At 35.1% G+C, this 20,067-nt stretch overlaps 1 protein-coding gene and 1 pseudogene across 1 annotated transcript; both read left to right on the top strand.

Annotated features, from left to right (window-relative positions):
• Positions 1 to 637: 637 nt before the first annotated feature.
• LOC110776272 (protein IQ-DOMAIN 11) lies at positions 638 to 3,903 on the top strand. The gene is made up of 5 exons (XM_021980819.2): positions 638 to 890; positions 1,054 to 1,353; positions 1,586 to 1,795; positions 3,084 to 3,215; positions 3,300 to 3,903. Exons 1-5 carry the CDS (start codon positions 819 to 821, stop codon positions 3,828 to 3,830), a joined length of 1,245 nt encoding a protein of 414 aa, XP_021836511.1. The 5' UTR covers positions 638 to 818; the 3' UTR covers positions 3,831 to 3,903.
• A 6,795-nt stretch (positions 3,904 to 10,698) lies between these two features.
• Positions 10,699 to 18,786, top strand: LOC110776271 (auxin-responsive protein IAA8-like; annotated as a pseudogene).
• Positions 18,787 to 20,067: the final 1,281 nt, after the last annotated feature.

The raw sequence follows: 20,067 nt of genomic DNA, 5'->3' as shown, positions 1-20,067 counted from the left end.
TTTCATTTCCATCGAATATCACTCCTAAACAGTATTAGAGATTTATGAATAAAGTATGATACTTTTCATGTACTTCGATATACTCTATACTAAGGTTATGTTTTCTTCACCTTATACTTACCAGATCAGGAAAAAAACAAAAAATACTCACAAAAATTATTCAGACCAAACTAGACTAGAAAAAGTAAAAAACACTCAAAGAAAACATTCAGATCTGATCAGATGAAGAAAATAAAACCTTCTCTCGTAAATTACAATACAAATATTTCTATTATCATTGTTTAGTATGGCCTTCCTAACAGGCACAAAGTATTTTGACATTTACATTTTATATCTCTCTACGTCGAGGAAGAAGTGCCAATGTGCTATAATTAGTGTTGACATCATTTCTGTCACTCACGTTCCTAGGACATGTTAATAGTGGACGACTAATGTCTAATGTCTAGTGGTCAGAAGTACAATATATATTCGCACTATTCTTTTGGGTGTATTAGCTATTTAGCTTGATGAGTAAGTCCAATAATTTAGACGTGATTAAATCTCAAGTTTTAAGTGTATTAGTTTTTCAATATTGCGTGACTTCAACGTATTAAATTAAACCATTTGAGATCTACGTATTATAACCATGTAGGTGGTCTATTATGACCTTAATAGGCAAGGTGTGTGGTGTGTCTAAGTCAATAGGAAGTATTTAAGTGTCTTTCATAGAGACATGTGGGACTAGTTTTGTTGATATATCTTAGTGAATTAGTATTAGATCATGTAAAAATCCTCAAAAGTGTAAAATCAAAGAAATTCCTCATGGTTCATCTTGCACAATGTCTAAGAAGAAGGGTTGGTTGGGTTTGATCAAAAGGCTCTTGTTTCCAGAATCACATCAACCACAAAAGGTACTTTTACATTAATTTTTTTATTGTTTTGAAAAATTTATTTAAAGAATCAAACCCTCCAAATCTGATTTCTATTTTTAGTAGCTTTGATAACTTGTTTATTATTTATTTATTTATTTATTTATATGATTTGGTTTATCTTTTTTGTTCAAAAAATACAAAGATCAAGAGAAGAAAATGGTTATTTGGAAGATTAAAAAGGACAAAAACATTGGCATCACTATCACCTCCAACACAATCAAAATCAATACAAATATCGGAGGTTGTTGAAGAAAAGGAGGAAAAACAGAGGAAAATTGAAGATGACTATACAAAAAATGTGTTGAATTCCGCAGAAGAGTTGGTAAAATGTTCAGAGGTAATTGTAAATGATACGAATATTACTCATTCGGATTCTGAAGATGAGAGTCATCTTGGAAGTGTAGCTGCCATCAAGATTCAAACTGTTTATCGCGGTTATCTTGTAAGTTCCTTAATTTCATCATATCCGATATCCCGAGTTTGGAATTTCTAAAAGAAGTGGATGGTCCAGTTTTTAGATGGATAGGCGTTCTAATCTGAAGATGGAAACGCGAGTAAAGGAAAATGGAAACAATCATACTTAAATGATTTATAAGTTTTTGATACGGAATGTTTATTATTGATGGAATGATGGGGTTGGTTTAGTAGAAAAGGAATTGAAATATTTTGTGCAGGCGAGGAAAGCATTGAGGGCATTGAAGGGGTTCGTGAGGCTTCAGGCGATTATTCGAGGGCGAGCAGTGAGACGGCAGGCTATGAATACATTGAAGTGCTTACAATCCATAGCAAAGATCCAATCTGAGGTTTGTGCCAGGAGATGTCAATTGATAAGAGTTAATGATGGAGATTTGCAATTGCAGGATCTTACTCATCACATTCCTAAGGTAAAATTATACGTACCACTGAATCTAGATCATTGTCTTTTTTTTTGCTTAGATCATTGTCTAGTTGATTAAGGTTTTCAAGTTTGGACAACAACAGTTCCAAACTCCAGGATCATTGGGAGTTCTGAATTTTTGGTTTATGATTTTTTACCAACAAAAATTACCATTTACCATTTACCATTTATCAATGTGCCCGCTAAAATAAACAATGACGGAGTACAAAAAAAATAATATAATTGTTGGCAAATGGCAAGTTGAATTTCAAGATAAAATCTGAGAAAACCGATCCGGGGGTGGTAGCCACCGTATAAGGAATAAGGATCACATTCTTTTTACATCGCCAAAGCGAGCAGACCACATAACGACAATACTATCATTAAATAGTCTCTAGTAGATAAAAGATATTTCCCCCTCATAGTAGGCTACTGTTACCACGATGGACTACCACAAGTCCACAAAGTAACAAACTAGGCAGTAATTGTAGAACCATAGCTAATCAACAATAATCATAGATTAAATTGACGAATGCCATTCCGCCACCAATACCATAGAACCACGTGGGGAAGTAGGGTAAGTGAGTTGACAGTGGTGGCCAACTGGCCATGATAGGATTAAGAATTGGTGTCGTTTTAATTGAACATAATCTAGTGCTACAACATATACTCAAGCCTCAAGGTCTTTTTCTTTCCTTCAAAAAGTAGTACCCACATGGCCTCATCAGTGATCTCTCATTACTCTTTCTCTCTATAATTATTAGTAAGAACAACAAAGAATGGAACAAGTTCGCTCCTACTTACTATCAAGAAATAAAATGAGGTTACAGATTTGATTATTATGTATGTTTCAAATTTTAGGATAACATTATTTTTGTTTGTTTTACAGTAGAAATATACTTGATCAATTTATGTATGGAACATAAAAATAAGTTGTCATGTGACAACTAAATTTGGAATGAATATGTTTTTTACATAAAAATAATCACGTCTATACAAATGCAGGATCCTATTTGATCAATTAATATTTAATATGGATTGACTTTGTTGTAACAGAACCTCAGGAGACATACGACTATACGAGATATGGGTTTGTGTCTAGTTGTTCCAGCTCTATGCTAGTGTGTTTCCATTCTTAGAATAATCCTTGCTTCTTCGCTTATGGTGTCTATACGTCTTCATACGTCGTACTCTAGTACTCTGTAAATCATGACTGTCAGGCCGGGGCTCCAAGTACGTACGTGACATTTTTTTGCTTGTAATATGACTAATGAATGGTGTGACAAACAATGCAGATACAATTATGTAAGCTCAGAAGGTTGGATGATGAACTTATGACCAAAGAAGAGGAAATCGACATAATTCTACGAAAGAAAGAGGCTATTTTGAGAAGCAAAAGGGTCAAAGCATACTCATTTAATCACAGGGTACAAGTCTTGTTAAACCAACCTCTCAATTTATCTATAAACTTATTACTTGACATTTATGCTAATGGGAATCGTTTTCTGCAGCATTCTGCAGATGCAGTATTAGATGGAAATACTCAAGGCCGACTTAGGTACTGGCTAGAGCAGTATGTTGGCGATGAAGCCGGAAAGAAGGAAGAAAGAATCGGAGGAAAGCAACATAAAATAAGGAACATAGATGGCATGAACAACTTGGACGTTGCAGCAGACGTTACATCTTTACCTCGAAATTCATTCCATAAACATAAGAAGCAAAATTCCTACAGTGAAGATATCTTACATCCAATTTCTCCTGTAAATCTTCCGACATACATGGCTGCAACGGAATCTGCCAAAGCAAGAACACGATCAACAAGCTCCCCGAGGCTAAGGCCTTTACATTTCGAGGCTTATTCCGACAGTGATTCACCTTACAAGAACAAATTCTTCTCACCAATGTCTTCTATAAATAGTGAGGCAACTAGTAGTGGTTTTAGCAAGATTAGTAACAAGTGTAGCTTTTCTTCTCCCCATCAGAAATCGCCCAGCTTCAAAGGGGTCTATGGTCCTATTAGATCAAACAAGAACTCCAAGTAAATATTTTAGCATAGATCTTCACAAGAATTGTTGATGATTAAGGGATCCATTTGGTCTATTTTTATATTTTGACTGGATTTCTTTGAACAACTAATGGTACACATTACTTTGTATTGATTTAATTTGTTTAGATTGTGAAGCTTAAGTATCAGCTAATCAATTATCAACCTTGCTTTACCAACCAAAACTGATCAACTAGCTAGGTACCTTTGGTTGCTCAACCAATTTGATAAGCTAGAGTCTAGACATCAATTTATTATAAAGAGTCATGTACTCATGTGTCTTTTTAGAAGCCACTAATGGCTTGCTGTATACACCTAATTTGTGTCTCCCCTTAGGGCCGATGATTAAATCGTTAGTCTAGCTTCAAGGTTGGTGCAACTCCGAGTGAAAATCCCAATTGCTAAAGTACAATGAAATTATTCCAACTCCAATCATCCAAAATTCAATTCCCAAGTCCATTCCCATCTCGGAATATTGGTACAAAATTCAAATCCAAAAATACAATTCTGAAATCCATACACAAACTCTCGAAATGGATACCACCATTGGTCTCGGAAGGCTATTTCCAATCAAAATGCCATTAAGTAATCCAAATTCATGCGCCGACACACAAAATCGAGCATCTCGGGCTCCGACCCATAAAAATCGAGTTCAAACTATACAAAAATATCGAAAACGAAGCATGCAAGTCGTAAAAATCCAAGCCTTATTCTCCAAGCAAAGCATCTTTTTGCTAGCCTCCAAAAAGTGCAATGTACAGCGGCCAACGCACCCAAAAAAGGATGGCAACATCGTCCTTGCTTTGGCAGCTAGTGCCGCGCCAGACGTGCGCACCCCACCGGCGCCAGGTGCAGGCTCTTTTGTCTTTTTCCAGCCGCTTTCCTATAAAATCCCCCAATTTCTTTATGAATGGAAGGAGAAGAAAAAAAACCAGAAACACTTAACGTCGTAATGAAAAAATTACTCATCAACATACTAATCCTCTCCAGAATTCAATCTTTCTAAAACGCAACAATTTCTAAATACTTAAGAAATTGGGAAAACACCTTGGAAACATCAACCTAGAAAATCTAGGTAATATGAGTCCCTAAATTATGTTATTTCTAATTTCTATGCTTTAATCTTCAAGCTTTTTCAATAATCCAAGAATGTTTAGTGAGTTCATAACTCATGTAAACTAGGATTTGTACAAAAGGAGTAACCTAGCTTTAAGGGGTTTCATACTTGAATCTCCCTTAAATGGTCTTCCATACTCCATTTCCATGTTTCAATCTTTAAGCTTTGTTTTCAATAAAACATGATTAATAAGTTGAGGCTTTCATTCTTGAAAGTGTTCCTTATGATAATCATCATTCAAATCTTAAAAAACACTTACTTTATGCAACTTCAATGATGTTTGGAAAAGTGTAAATTCTTTTCCAAACTAGAACACATGAGCATCAAAGTTCCATGTTCAATATACAATTTCTACATTCAATATTCAATGATTTTTAAATGAGATCAATTTCTCTTCAAACTAGAATCAATTTCAAGTCACGGGGTTTATTAAAGAAGAGACTTTTTAGCATAAAATTTATAATCTTTAAGAGTTTAACCTCCTAATTTCAAAATTCAAGTTCTATATTCAATTTCAAGTTCAATATTCAAGCACAAAATCGATGATACTTTTTAATGAGAAAACTCATTTCAAAGTTAGATTCTTTCCAAGTTGAATCCATGAGGGGCCAAGTCATACATGAACAAGTGTCTCTCGTTTGGATTTCTAACATCATTCATACAAGTTCTATTATTGCAATTTCTATAATTTATGCTTAATTTCTTACTGTATTACGTATTTCAATACTGCACATTTCAATTTCGCACCTATACTTTTTATTTTGCACGCCTAGTCCTTTTAGGCGATTTGGTGTACACCTAGTCCTTTTCTAGGTAGTGATGTATAATCTTTATATTCTTGCACTCTATTTTCCACTGTGATGCTTTGCTCTATTTGTTATTGCTTTCATCATCTAACATGTTAAATCAAAAAACTACAAGTTCTAATCATGCTTAACAAAGATAATTTTTGGACAACAGGACTAGGTTCCCTCAAAATTGGACTTAAATTAAAGCAAAGTGATCACATACAAATTAACAATTTCAATGTTCTAAAATGCATGCTCACCAACCTAAATTTAGTGTCTTGATTAGGATTATGCAAGAAATGATCCTTGTCTTGTGTCTCGTTCTCTTACCCTAGTCTCAAAGCAGTTTCAAGTCATAAGTCTTATCTCGAGTCATTTGGTCTTTCCAAATCGGACCCATAAACTTGTTCGGTGGCGACTCCGTGGGAACCCAATATTCGATAGCCGTAGGGGGATTTTCTAGCCTATTTCGCATTATTTGGGATTCCAATTTTTGAAATGTTCAAATCAATAAGTCATTTAGCCCGACCTTGGAATTTGGCTCCCCATTACGGGGTGTGATAGCGAAAATCAAGTCAAATGCAAATGTCGGGTTTTTGATGAATTGACCAAGTTTAGGCACTTGGAGCGATCTAAATGGGACGTGTCAAGTCCCATAACTTACATTTACAAAATTCGAATATACAAGTATACGAAATACGAGGGAAGCATAAGCTTAAAACAATCAAGACCCTCAAAAAAGCGCCCCCTACAATCTGGCGACTCCACTGGGACTCCTAAATTTTCATTTCGAGCACGAACATCATTCGAGAAAACTGCCACTGGTTTGTTGAAACACCTGACGCAGGTCCAACAGCGCCTGGCACACACTGTGCGCTTGGCGCAGTTGCCTTGCATCTTGCGCAGTAGCTCGCGCAGTAGCTCACAATTGCACAAGCCCAATTCTGTTCAAACGCTCGAAATGGGAGTTTAGCTCGAATATTGGTTTTCGAAAGAGCCGCTCCCAAACTTTGGGAACGAGCACCGAACAGTTGATTTTTCAAGTATTGGTTCATTCAATTGTGTTTAGGTATTTGTAGACACCTAAACCGTGTCTCCCCTAATGGGATGATGACGATACTATTATCCTTGCTAGGTTGTTGGTGCAACTCCGTGCGGAAGTCCCAATTGCTAAAATATATTCCAAAGTCCAAAATCTAAAGTCCAATTCCCGAGCTCGTTCCCATTACGGAACTCGGTACAAAATTCAATTTCCGAAAATCAATTTTAAAATCTAATCACAATCTCACCCAATGGACCTCCCCATTGGCTTTACAAGGCCTTTTCCAGTCAAAATGACACTAAGCAATCCAAATTCGGACGCCGACCCACAAAATCGAGCATGCCGGGCCCCGTCCCGTAAAACCGAGACCAAACACAATTCCGAAATTCAAAACGGCTTGTTTTTAGACGCAAATCAAGCCTTAATCCTTAAGCATTCACTACGTGCCAACTTCGTACAATTCGTACAAAGGTACATCCATAAGAGACAAAGGCAAGGATGATGTCATCGTCCTTGCTTTGGCGGATTCTGAGCCACGTCACCTGCGCCAGGCGCAGGTGGCTTTTGGATTTTAGCCGATTTATTCTCTATTTAAGCCCTCATTTTCTAAGCATTTGGGGAAGCAAATCATAAACACAACATCGTAATTTCAAAATCTGCTCTCAAAATCAAAACACAAAAATTCAATTCTAAACTACAAATTCCTATACACTTTCAAGTATTTAACCAATTGGGAGCACTAATCGAAAATCGAACCTAATCCTAACTGGGTAATTCCGAATCCCTACTTAAATCTACAATGTCTTATATTATATTCTTCTACCTTTCTAAATCCAAAATCCTATGATGTTATAATTAGGGTTCATACCCTTGATTAACTAGGAAAAACAATGCAAAAGGTGTCATCTTTGGGAGATTTCACTCTTGAAACCCTCTCCAAATGATTGTCCAAAACAAAATTTCCATTATGTCATACAAGATTCAATATTTGTTCCAAAAATGATTAGTAAAGTTAACACTTTTATTATTAAAAGTGTTACTTACAACAATCACACATTTTTACAGAATCAAAACCCTTTTATGATTCAAGTACAAGTTATGGATTCTATGATGTTTATGGTTGTTTGCAATCACTTCCTTAAACTAGACTCAATGTCAAAGTTATGGAGCACATTAAAGTTGAGATCTTTTTCACATTAAAAGGTTTGGACTTTAAGCATTTAGCCTCCTAAGTTCAAGATTCAATATTCAATATTCAAGATTCAATATTCAAAATTCAATTTCAACAATCAAAATCTAAGACACTTTGGGATGAGCAACTTATCCTAAATTTGAGATTTTTAGAATTGAATTCGTGTCGGACGCACTTATTATTAAGTAGTCGTTTGGCGTTCGGATCTCAATACAATAGTATAATTTCAATATCGCAATTTCAATATCGTCATTTCAATAACGCATTTCAATATCGCGCCTTTCAATACAACATTTCAATATCTCACCTTTCAATACCGCATTTCAATATTGCACCTTTCAATATCACATTTCAATATTGCACCTTTATTCTTGCTATTTCAATTCCGCACTCTTTACTCACCTTATTTTAAGGCGATGTGGTTTTGTACGCACTTTTAATAATTCCTTTACTTATTATGATAATGCTTTACTTGTTTATCGCTTTCATCACCTCACATGCTAAATTCAACAATATAAAAAAGGTCACATCACGCTTAACAAAGATAATTCTTGGACAAACCGGCCTTAGGTTCCTTTAATTAACTTTAAAGCAAGTGATCACATACAAGTAGAAATATTCATGTTCTAAATGCATGTTCAAACCAACATAGTGTTATGACTAGGGTTATCCGAAAATGCTTCTTGTCATGTACTTGAATACAATTTTAAAAGCTCGCAAAATAAGCATCTCGTTTCCTTGCCCGGATCTCACCCATCCGTTTCTAAGATTCAATGCCTTATCCACAAAGAGTCAACCTTGGTCTTTCTAAACCGGACCCTTAAATATTGTTTGGTGGCGACTCCTTCGAAATTCAAAAACTTACAAAACCCCGTAGGGAGATAAAAAACGTACAAAAAACACCCCTATAATATTGCATGCATGTTTTCGAAAATACAAAATCAAGTTTTATACCTTCGCCTCATACGGATGTGTCCTACATTTGAGGTAAACCATGGGGGCAAAGATTTGGTCATTCTCCATACGACTACCGGCCAAAGTGATTGACCATTTCCGAGCCTACCAAACCTTGAAATTTGCTATCTTTCCTTCTAGCATTGTGTGCATGGAGGGTGTTCGCAAACATACATGTCCGTTGGGTGGAGGCATCCTGTTCCGAACTCCCCTCTTAGTCAAGGACCTTTTTTGACACCTTAAATCGACCATTGGATCATCCAAAACTTAGACCGAACTTAGGTTGAGAACTTTGCATGTCGCATTCATGTCCATGTTAGTGTCACAACGTGCTTATATGTGCATTTTATGCGGACGTCTTTCCACGCGTGAATGACTAACCTTCGAGTTCAAGCTTTGCCAAAACCTTAGCCTCCAAAATAGGAAAACCAAACCTCCTAGGAGCATCATCAAAACCTCATGCATTAAAATCACCGATTTAGGGTCATCATTTAGGAGCACACACTAGAGGAAAAATGCTTATAAGTTGCTCATCAAAAGTTGCCCTCATTAAACAAGTGCAACTTTTAAGAAAAAAAAATAAAAAAATAAAATAAATAAAATAAAATATGAACTTTTTCCTCCAAACAAACGCAACCTTTAACGTAGGAACTAAAAAAAATCCCAACGATGCCTCTCCTCCGTCACGAGTCACGTCTCTCACCCTGCAAACCATCTCCCTGCTCCCTCTCTCTCTTTTCGCCGCAGGCCACAGCCACCGCAGGCCGCAGCCACCGCAGGCCGCAGCCACCGCAGGCCGCAGCCACCAGTGATTCTTGCTCGCATACGAACCTTTACGAGGTACGAAATTATTCTTTAATTTTATCATTTTCGGTATATTAGGGTTTTGATATTCCATTTATGATGTCGGGATTGTCTGATTGATTGAGAAATGGAAGGCAAAACTGGATTTGAAACCCTAATTGTATATTGATTTTAGAGTTTAATTATTGTTGAGGACCAAATATGCAATTTTATTTTGAAGCTTATTTCCGAGAATGGAGTTTATGCTCTTTTTTATTGTCGCTTCTGCAAATTGTGAAATTGTTCACCAATCCTGATGGCTTTTGCAGTTAATGCTTATATTTATGATTACTCCTTCTCGATTGAGAACTGAAAGTTGATCATACCCAGATACCCTAAGATTTTTCTGCTCAGGTGATATACGAGTAGTATTAATCTCAACTCTTTGAGTTGAAATGCTTCTTTTTGCATTATTTGCAATGCTTGTGAACTGTAGTTATAGACATCTGTTCTTTCTCTAATCTATAATATGTATGTTTGTGTATTTGTAGGGCCTTGCTTACAACACGAAAAGAAATGTACTTTATGTTGCAGATACTGAAAATGACGCCTTGAGGTTTGTTGGGACACCCTTTAAAAACTATTATTGGTTGCTTTCCTCTGCCAGTGTTGTAGCTAAGTGGCCTGATCATAACCAATTTTGTCCATTTTTTGACATCAGATTGAATTATTTGAGTACAAAACTGCTTGTTGTTTGTGAAATTGGCCTTGCACGGGGTTTATAATTGCTTTTTCACGTACTCTAATAATGGGAAAGATCATTTTCCTTTTGACATTCGACAAAGCTTAAATTAGGTACTCTATGCTCATATCATGTACTCAGATCTGATCTGATCAGCAACAGATCAGCAGCAGCTTCTGATCTGATCAGTAACAGATCAGCAGCAGCACCTGATCATATCAGCAGCAGATCAACTGAGAACTGGCCTAATGAATCATGAAAAAGCTGATCAAATCAACTTAATGGAGGGGCGGGACATTCATATACATTTTCCTGCTGGGGCTGTTCCCAAGGACGGTCCATCAGCGGGCGTGACATTGGTAACAACACTTGTCTCCTTATTAAGTCAAAAGAGAATGAGAGCTGAATAACTGATGCAGCTATGACTGGGGAGATGACTTTGAGGGGCCTTGTGCTACCTGTTGGTGGTGTCAAGGATAAGGTTGGTTTGAAATGCTTATTTTTCCTTTGCTTTGTATCAGAAACTGCTGGATTCTTGTATCTAACTTTGATATGTGCACTCTTTAGCATGATGCCTGTGTGTTACAGTTGCTATCTGCTCGACAATCTATTTTTGAGATCAATTTTTAAGTTGGATATTTCAGTACAATATTCAATTTTGTTATATTGCTTCGTACATAATAGGTTCTAGGATTTTTTAAATTATATTGAAATACGTGCATTATGCTGTGTTAAAACTGAAAAGTGATACCCGGTGAAGGTGGCAGTGTAGAAATATGAATGTTGTTGTAATGAAGCAAGGCATTCGTCGGTTCTGAAGTTGCATGGGTGATAGAAATGTGACAATTCAAAGTTTGGGTTTTGTTTTAGGTGTAATATATCCAGCTACTAAGGTTTATAGCATTTACTAGGGCGAGGAGGGGGGTGATTAATTTAATTGGTTCTATTACTTTAGTATGCAAGGTCAATCTAGTCGTTTCAGAATTGGGTTTAATGACTGAGAAAGATTTGTATTTTTTATAGAAAGATTTAAACATTGAGATTGATAATAAATTAAATTAAATTATGGGGGGAGTGATTAATTTCATTGGTTCTATTTCTTTTAGTCTGCAAGGTCAAGCAAGTCGTTTTAAAATTAGGTGCAATGACAGTGAGAAATATTCGTTATTTTAATAGATAAATTCAACTTTGAGATATATTCGTTATTTTAATAGACAGATTCAACTTTGAGATTGTAGGTAGCATGTTGTGTTACTAATCGTATTTTATTAACCAATGAACTTGACCTTTCAAAATGCTCCAGGTAGTAAAGCTGAAAGCATTCGACAAGTTTGAAAATACGTCAGACGCATTCGCAGCAACTACTTTATTGATCGACAACAAACCTAGCATATGATTTAGAAAATTCTTGAAAACACACTGCTCAGGCGATGCATTAGCTGTTGCTGATTCTAAACTGGATATGCAATCAAGGATAAACTGGTTGGTGTACATTTAAATTTGACATCATTTATTTCTGTATGCTTGTTATTTCAGTTATCTAATATAAACTGGTTATGACCCTGTGTTACAGAAAATCGACCGTGTTCACAATAATGTTGTGATTGAGCTGATGCTCTAGGGTGAGAAGTCGTTATTCGGTTGTTCCCTTTCACTCCTTTGAAAGATGGGATGTCCTCATCTTCACAAAAGACTGATGTCTCTGGAAGTAAAAGAGGCTACTGTGATACTGAAGCTAATTGGACCTTTAAGTCACAAGGGCATGATTCTGATGCTTCTAAACCAGGTGTTCAGGGGAAGGTTCCAACTATTAATGGCATGAACTCAATGTTATCATCGAGGCCTGCGGCCCCACAAGCCCCACCCCAGAGCGGAGTCTCAAAAGCACCTCCAAAGGCCGTGGGGGAACTGTCGTGTTCTAACAGTGGAAATAGAGCTCCGACTGCTAAGTAAGTGTGGGTGTTGGATAAACAGGTTTATGAATTATAAATCTAGGAGTGCTTATATAATGGTTAGTCAAAGCTGTTGTTGCATCATTGACAGGGCACAAGTTGTAGGTTGGCCTCCTACTAGATCTTTCCATAAAAATACGTTGGCCACCACTGCGAAGAGTAATAATCCACTTTTTATCAAGGATAGAATGTATGGTACTCCCTATCTGAGGAAGGTTGATCTCAGAACTTATGCTGCTTACCAAGAACTTTCCACTGGTCTTGAGAAGATGTTTAGTTGCTTCACACTAGGTAAGTATCCATGACTAGTAACAATGGTCATAGTACCTTAATTTAAAATTGCTCATGACATAGTTCGTGTACAGTATTTATTTGTTGATTTTTGTCTTCTCGAACCTCAGTGATATTATAAAGAAGTTTTTTTTTGGATTTTTAATATTTTCAGGTCAATGTGGATCAAACATGACTGAAACAAAATTGAGGGATATCTTGCATGGGTCACAATAAGTTCTCACCTATGAGGACAAGGATTGTGTGACTGGATGCTTGTTGGAGATGTCCCATGGGGGTAAGTTTCATCCACAACTTAGGCTTTATGATTATTTTCTTTAGGTAACAAGAACGTTGTCTTAGTACTGGTTTACTAAATATATTCTTATGCTTCGTAATTGCCTAGTAAAAATGAAGTTTCAATATAAACAATCTGGATTAAGATATAAGTTATTGTAATGTAGATATAAGTTTAATGAACTTGAAATGAGTTTCAAAAACATATAACTAATCATATGAATCATGAAAAAGGGTTAGAATGTGGAAATAGGTTCGTCTGTTGGTAGTTGGGATCGAAAATGCCATTTTTGGCCATAAATGACCTATATCGACCCAAATGACCCATAGACGTACATAACGAACTTGAAATGAGTCTTGTAATCCTTTAACTAATCATATGAATCATGAAAAACATTTAGAATATGGATATAGGTTTGTTTGTTGGTAATTGGGATCGAAAATGCCATTTTTGACCATAAATGACCTATATCGACCCAAATGACCCATAGATGTGCATAACGAACTTGAAATGAGTAATATAATCATATAACTAATCATATAAATCATGAAAAAGGTTTAGAATGTGGATATAAGTTCGTTTGTTGGTAGTTGGGATCGAAAATGCCATTTTTGGCCATAAATGACCTATATCGACCCAAATTACCCTTAGGCGTGCATAACGAACTTGAAATGAGTTTCATAAACATATAACTAATCATATGAATCATTAAAAAGGTTTATAATTTGAATATAAGTTCGTTTGTTGGTAGTTGGGATCGAAAATGCCATTTTTGACCATAAATGACCTATATCGACCCAAATGACCCATAGATGTGCATAACGAACTTGAAATGAGTCTTATAATCATATAACTAATCATATGAATCATGAAAAGTATTAGAATATGGAAATAGGTTCGTTTGTTGGTAGTTGGGGTCGAAAATGCCATTTTTGGACATAAATGACCTATATCGACCCAAATGACCCTTAGGCGTGCATAACAAACTTGAAATGAGTTTCATAAACATATAACTAATCATATGAATCATTAAAAAGGTTTATAATTTAAATAATAAGTTCGTTTGTTGGTAGTTGGGATCGAAAATGCCATTTTTGACCGCAAATGACCTATATCGGCCCAAATGAACCATAGGCGTGCATAACGAACTTGAAATGAGTCTTATAATCATATAACTAATCATATGAATCATAAAAAATGTTTAGAATATGGAAATAGGTTCGTTTGTTGGTAGTTGGGATCGAAAATGCCGTTTTTGGTTATAAATGACCTATATCGACCCAAATTACCCTTAGGTGTACATAACGAACTTGAAATGAGTTTCATAAACATATAACTAATCATATGAATCATTAAAAAGGTTTATAATTTGAATATAAGTTCGTTTGTTGGTAGTTGGGATCGAAAATGCCATTTTTGACCATAAATGACCTATATCGACCCAAATGAACCATAGGCGTGCATAACGAACTTGAAATGAGTCTTATAATCATATAAGTAATCATATGAATCATGAAAAATATTAGAATATGGAAATAGGTTCGTTTGTTGGTAGTTGGGGTCGAAAATGCCATTTTTGGACATAAATGACCTATATAGACCCAAATGACCCTTAGGCGTGCATAACGAACTTGAAATGAGTTTCATAAACATATAACTAATCATATGAATCATTAAAAAGGTTTATAATTTAAATAATAAGTTCGTTTGTTGGTAGTTGGGATCGAAAATGCCATTTTTGACCGTAAATGACCTATATCGACCCAAATGAACCATAGGCGTGCATAACGAACTTGAAATGAGTCTTATAATCATATAACTAATCATATGAATCATAAAAAATGTTTAGAATATGGAAATAGATTCGTTTGTTCGTAGTTGGGATCGAAAATGCCGTTTTTGGTTATAAATGACCTATATCGACCCAAATGACCCTTAGGCGTGCATAACGAACTTGAAATGAGTTTCATCTCTATTATATAAGCCAGCTCCTGAGGTCGTTTTTGTAAATTGACTTTTCGTGTCCCCCATTAAAAGACAAAAATACCCCTTTATTTCGTTAATTAGGGTTAATTTGTTGAGCCTCTCTCCCCGGCTCCCCCTCTCATTTTCACTCTCCTCACATTCAATCGCGGTTTGTATTGTTTCTCCTCCTCTCACTTTTCTCTCTCCTCACATTCAATCGCGATTCCCTCACCAAATCGCGTCCCAATCGCCATCGTTTCTAGGGTTACACTTCCTCGCTGTCGTCCCTCGCTAAATCGCAGCCCAAAGCAACACTAAGGTAATTTTTCTACGTTTTCTCTTTCTCTATCTGAAGAATCTTGAGTTTGTATTAGTTTCTACCAAATTTCTGTCAAATTGTTCTTAATGTATTTGATTATGACCTGTTTATTTGAATCTGCACGCGTTTTGGCATTTGATTTTTGTTGATAATTGGTATTTGATTTGTGATTTTAATAACATGCTCAAAACCCTAACAGAGGAATCTCTAGGCTTTGTTCGAGAAATTTTTTATTTATTTGTGCGATTGAAGAAGAAAATTGTCAGATCGATCCAGTACTCTGATGATACTTACAATACAGGTATGTAACTTGAATTGGAATAATAAAATATTTGGGGATTTTTGTCTGTTTTGATAATTATTAGGATTTTTAATTAGGTGTTGATCATTTATTTTTCGTTTTTTAATTATTTTCAGGCATGTACTTCTGCCCTTCCGAAGAATTGCCTTCTGTCTGAGGTTAGTTTTTTTATCCGATTTTGGTTTTATTTTCCTTCATTTTTCAATCAATTTGTATGTAAATCATTTTAATTTGAAATGTTTGTTGGCTCTCAACTATTTTGTTTATTTATATCATGTGAAAGCTCTTTACCAAAGTTCATGGCTAATAATGCAGGTTCTGAGATATATCAGGAGATAGTGGCAAAAGCATTATAAATCTTATCTTCTTTCTTCCGTTCAAACAGGTGATTTCTTCAAACAAATCTTTGATTTTGAGCTTATTTTAATTATATCTATTGTACTCTGTTGTTGGATTATTGATTTCTGATTGCCATAATTGAACAATACTTGGGTTGTTCGAGATTATATTTAAATTTGATACTGTAGATTTAAAGGTTTCTTAATTGGTTATGAGAATTACATAGATGATTGTTGGGTTTGTGAGATGCCGAGGTTCGGAATTGAATTTGAATATTATGGGTATCAGTTTTGGTACCCTCTTAGGTTCAAGGAAGATATCTACAGATCTACCTTTAGAATTGGAATTGTAGATTTCAGTTTCCATATTACTCCGTAAGAAAGAATTGGAATTGGAATGTAATTGCAATTATAATTGTTTATTTTTAAAATCATATTACAATTAAAGTTAGGAAATTTTGTGGTGATTTTGTTCGCATTAAGTAATTTTAGGTTTTCCAGTTATGTTTGCTGAAATTTGGAAATATTTGTTGTGACTTCAATCTGTTTCTGCTATTATTCGTAGAAGTACGGAAGTTTTGGTGAATATTACTTGAAATAGCGTAATTCGTAGCTTAGAATTTGTGGCCACTTCACTCATTTGAAGCTTAATGGTTATTATTGATGAACTTCTGAACAACTATATTTATTTAAGTTCTGCAAGCCCTTTTAATTAACCTTTAAAGTTAGTAGGAAGTCAGCCGGTATATGTCTGCCAATATACAATTCAACTTACAATGTTACTACGTATTCAACAAAACTAAACAACATTTTTTCTAAAATGTGTTAATTGTTTCACACATGAATGAATGCAGATATGAGGTGGTAGGTGAAGTGGTCGAGTTAGGATCAAATGTGAACAAGTTCAAAGTCGATGATCACGTCAGAGTTGGGGTGATCGTTGGATGTTGTAGGACCTGTCATCCTTGCTAGGCAGAAGAAGAACATTATTGTAACAAGAATATATGGTCCTACAATGATGTCTACACTGATGGCAACCCAACACAAGGAAGCTTTGCCACTAACGGGAGTGTTGAACAGAAGTATGTACTACTACTACTCAACCTCCCCTCCCCTGCCTATCTTTAGATTCAGTTTCGATTTATATAGTAACGACTAAAAAATGCATGAATATAAACTTTTCTTTTTCTTTTTATTGATGAAATTATCTTTGTGAAGCCATGTATAGGAAATCTCTTGACAATCTCTAGGCTAATCTATAGTTTTTGTCTGATACAATTTTTCTGAATGCAGAATGATACAACATACTTTGGTGCTGTTGTGGGCTGAGTCGCTAACAGAATCAGCGGGGCGCAATTCACTTACAAAGGGGTAATCTACAAACTCATTCCAAATGACGTGAAAAACAGTATTCATGGTAAAACCACTTTCCTGTTCAATATAGTTAGATTTGAGTATGAATTGATGTGAATTATGTTGGGTGAATTTGCATTAATCAAGCTCATTGTATTACAGAGATTTGCATTCAACTAAAAGCATTGAGTAATGAAATAGTCTTATATGGGGTTTATTAAAAATCATTTAAAATTGGGCCATGTCAAATGAGGAAACCATATGTTATTTCAGTGGCCCAATAAAGTATTAGAGAGTATTAGTCTGTCACGTTTTCATCATGGAATTCGTATTGTAGAAGTTAGATAGACAATATCAGATTCTGATCAATTGAATATTAAATGGTATAATATCGAACTAAAGCAATACGGAGTATCAACTTAAGCAACTTCATTTATTTTAAAAAATGGTTTTTGTGATAATTCACATGACATATGGTAGTGAACCACTCATCTTCCCCCCTTTTATTCATTCTTTCAATTATATCTGCAGGCAGCTCATGGTTGTTAGTGCTGTTAAGTTGTGCATCTAGCTCATGAACTCATGATGTCTCTGCTGGGGTAATTATCATGTGTTGTTGTTTTTGTTATACTCCATAATAACGGTTTGTACCTAGGTGTTGCCCAATTATAGGAATCCGTAATGGCCAGACCTGTATGGAAGGTTCTCTTCCCTTGACCACCCTCTAATTACAGAAATAAGGAGTCTTTGTTTTGTAAGATAGGAAAGTCAAACCTGTTAAAGTTCATCAAAGCAGCTGAGAGCAAGTGGGTGGGATCAATTTCGCATTCTTCTAAGCTAAGGAATATTAAGGATGGACACGAGTATTTCAGTAGCGTTCATGTAACATAAGTTATTTCAACTGCTATAATTATGGAACTGATATGGTGGCATCCCAAATTCCCAATCATTCATCTTCTGTAGATCTCCAAGATCAGGCAATTAATAAAATGAATCATGTAACATACTTAGAAGTAACAACTTTAAAAGATGAACTACTAGACTGATATGTGCTGTGTTGTTTTGTGCATTCTGCAGCAGGATTTTTGTTCTTCTTACCTGTTTTTTGGGGTTATTTCCAGAAGGATGCTTTCGAGTTTCAGATCACCATGGATTATTTTTTCCGGATGAGAAGCATGAAGGAATAAAAGGGGAGTTGAAATACTGAGAGATGATTCTAGCTCTTCAAAGCTGATTGTGAATTTGTGATAGATGTGTTTGTATCAGAAGGTCTTTTATGGTATTTGTATTTTGTTGGCAATTAGACCAATACACAAATATTCTAATCGCATATTACTCACATTGGTTAGGAATTTTCCCTTTAGCAATTCAGTTAAGTTGAAACAAAAAAATTAGGAAATTTTGTGGTACTTATTAATTGTAATGATTTGTTTTGATTTTGCAGTATATTTGCAAAAGGGGTTAAAATTGAGTCATGACACTGAAAACAAGTTGTAATTGTCTATTTTGTATATCTTTGATGGGTTGTTTATTTCTTTTAGCTTTTTTTAAAGAAAGAAAGAATAAAAAATGATTGTCTATTAATATATTATAACAATCCTCTACTGTAAAGAAATATTAAATATGGTAATTGTTGTCTACTCCTTTAATGTATGATCCTAGGAAGGGAATAGAGAACGGTCAAGTCAAAACTAAAAAACGCCTCTTTATAGGATGTCGAACAAGAGAAAAGTCTAAGGCGTTTTATAAACTTTCACATGTTATTTGGGTTAAAATGTAATAATACTAATCTACTTTCTTATATTCGCACGCATCGCGTGCATATAAGACTAGTAAACATATAACTAATCATATGAATCATCAAAAAGGTTTATAATTTGAATATAAGTTCGTTTGTTGGTAGTTGGGATCGAAAATGCCATTTTTGACCATAAATGACCTATATCGACCCAAATGAACCATAGGCGTGCATAACGAACTTGAAATGAGTCTTATAATCATATAACTAATCATATGAACCATGAAAAACGTTTAGAATGTGGAAATAGGTTCGTTTGTTGGTAGTTGGGATCGAAAATGCCATTTTTGGCCATAAATGACCTATATCGACCCAAATGACCCTTAGGCGTGCATAACGAACTTGAAATGAGTTTCATAAACATATAACTAATCATATGAATCATTAAAAAGGTTTATAATTTAAATATACGTTCGTTTGTTGGTAGTTGGGATCGAAAATGTCATTTTTGGCCATAAATGACCTATATCGATCCAAATGACCCATATGCGTGAATAACGAACTTGAAATGAGTCTTATAAACATATAATTAATCATATGAATCATGAAAAAGATTTAGAAAGTGTCCTTAGGTTTATTTGTTGATATTTGGGATCGAAAATGACATTTTTGGCCAAATACGATCTATATCGAGCCAAATGAGCCTTAGATGTGCATAAAGAACTTGAAATAAATCTTAGTATACTCAGAAAGTTGTTTTCGCGACCAATATAATTTTTGATTTCGCATATGAAACTTAATTTAATTTATTGGTTTGCATGTACGTTGTTCTTTTAAAGGTTTTCAAAACTCCAAGGGAGGGGCCCTTTACCAAAGAGGAGTTGGATGAAGTTCGAGACAAGTGGGCTATTTGCTTCAATGATTGTGAACTACCCTCAGTGTAATAAATAGAGCAGGCTTGTAGTTATTCGTGACTCTTACATTATTTTGTTATTTATCGATTTAATTAATTACATTTAAATTAAAAATCGGTAATATTATTGGAAATTTGAAATTTATATCATTTTTGAGGAATGTCAAGCT

This window comes from Spinacia oleracea, chromosome 1 (assembly GCF_020520425.1).
Source record: "Spinacia oleracea cultivar Varoflay chromosome 1, BTI_SOV_V1, whole genome shotgun sequence".
Taxonomy (NCBI): domain Eukaryota; kingdom Viridiplantae; phylum Streptophyta; class Magnoliopsida; order Caryophyllales; family Amaranthaceae; genus Spinacia; species Spinacia oleracea.
This window is presented reverse-complemented; position numbering and strand designations above follow the sequence as displayed.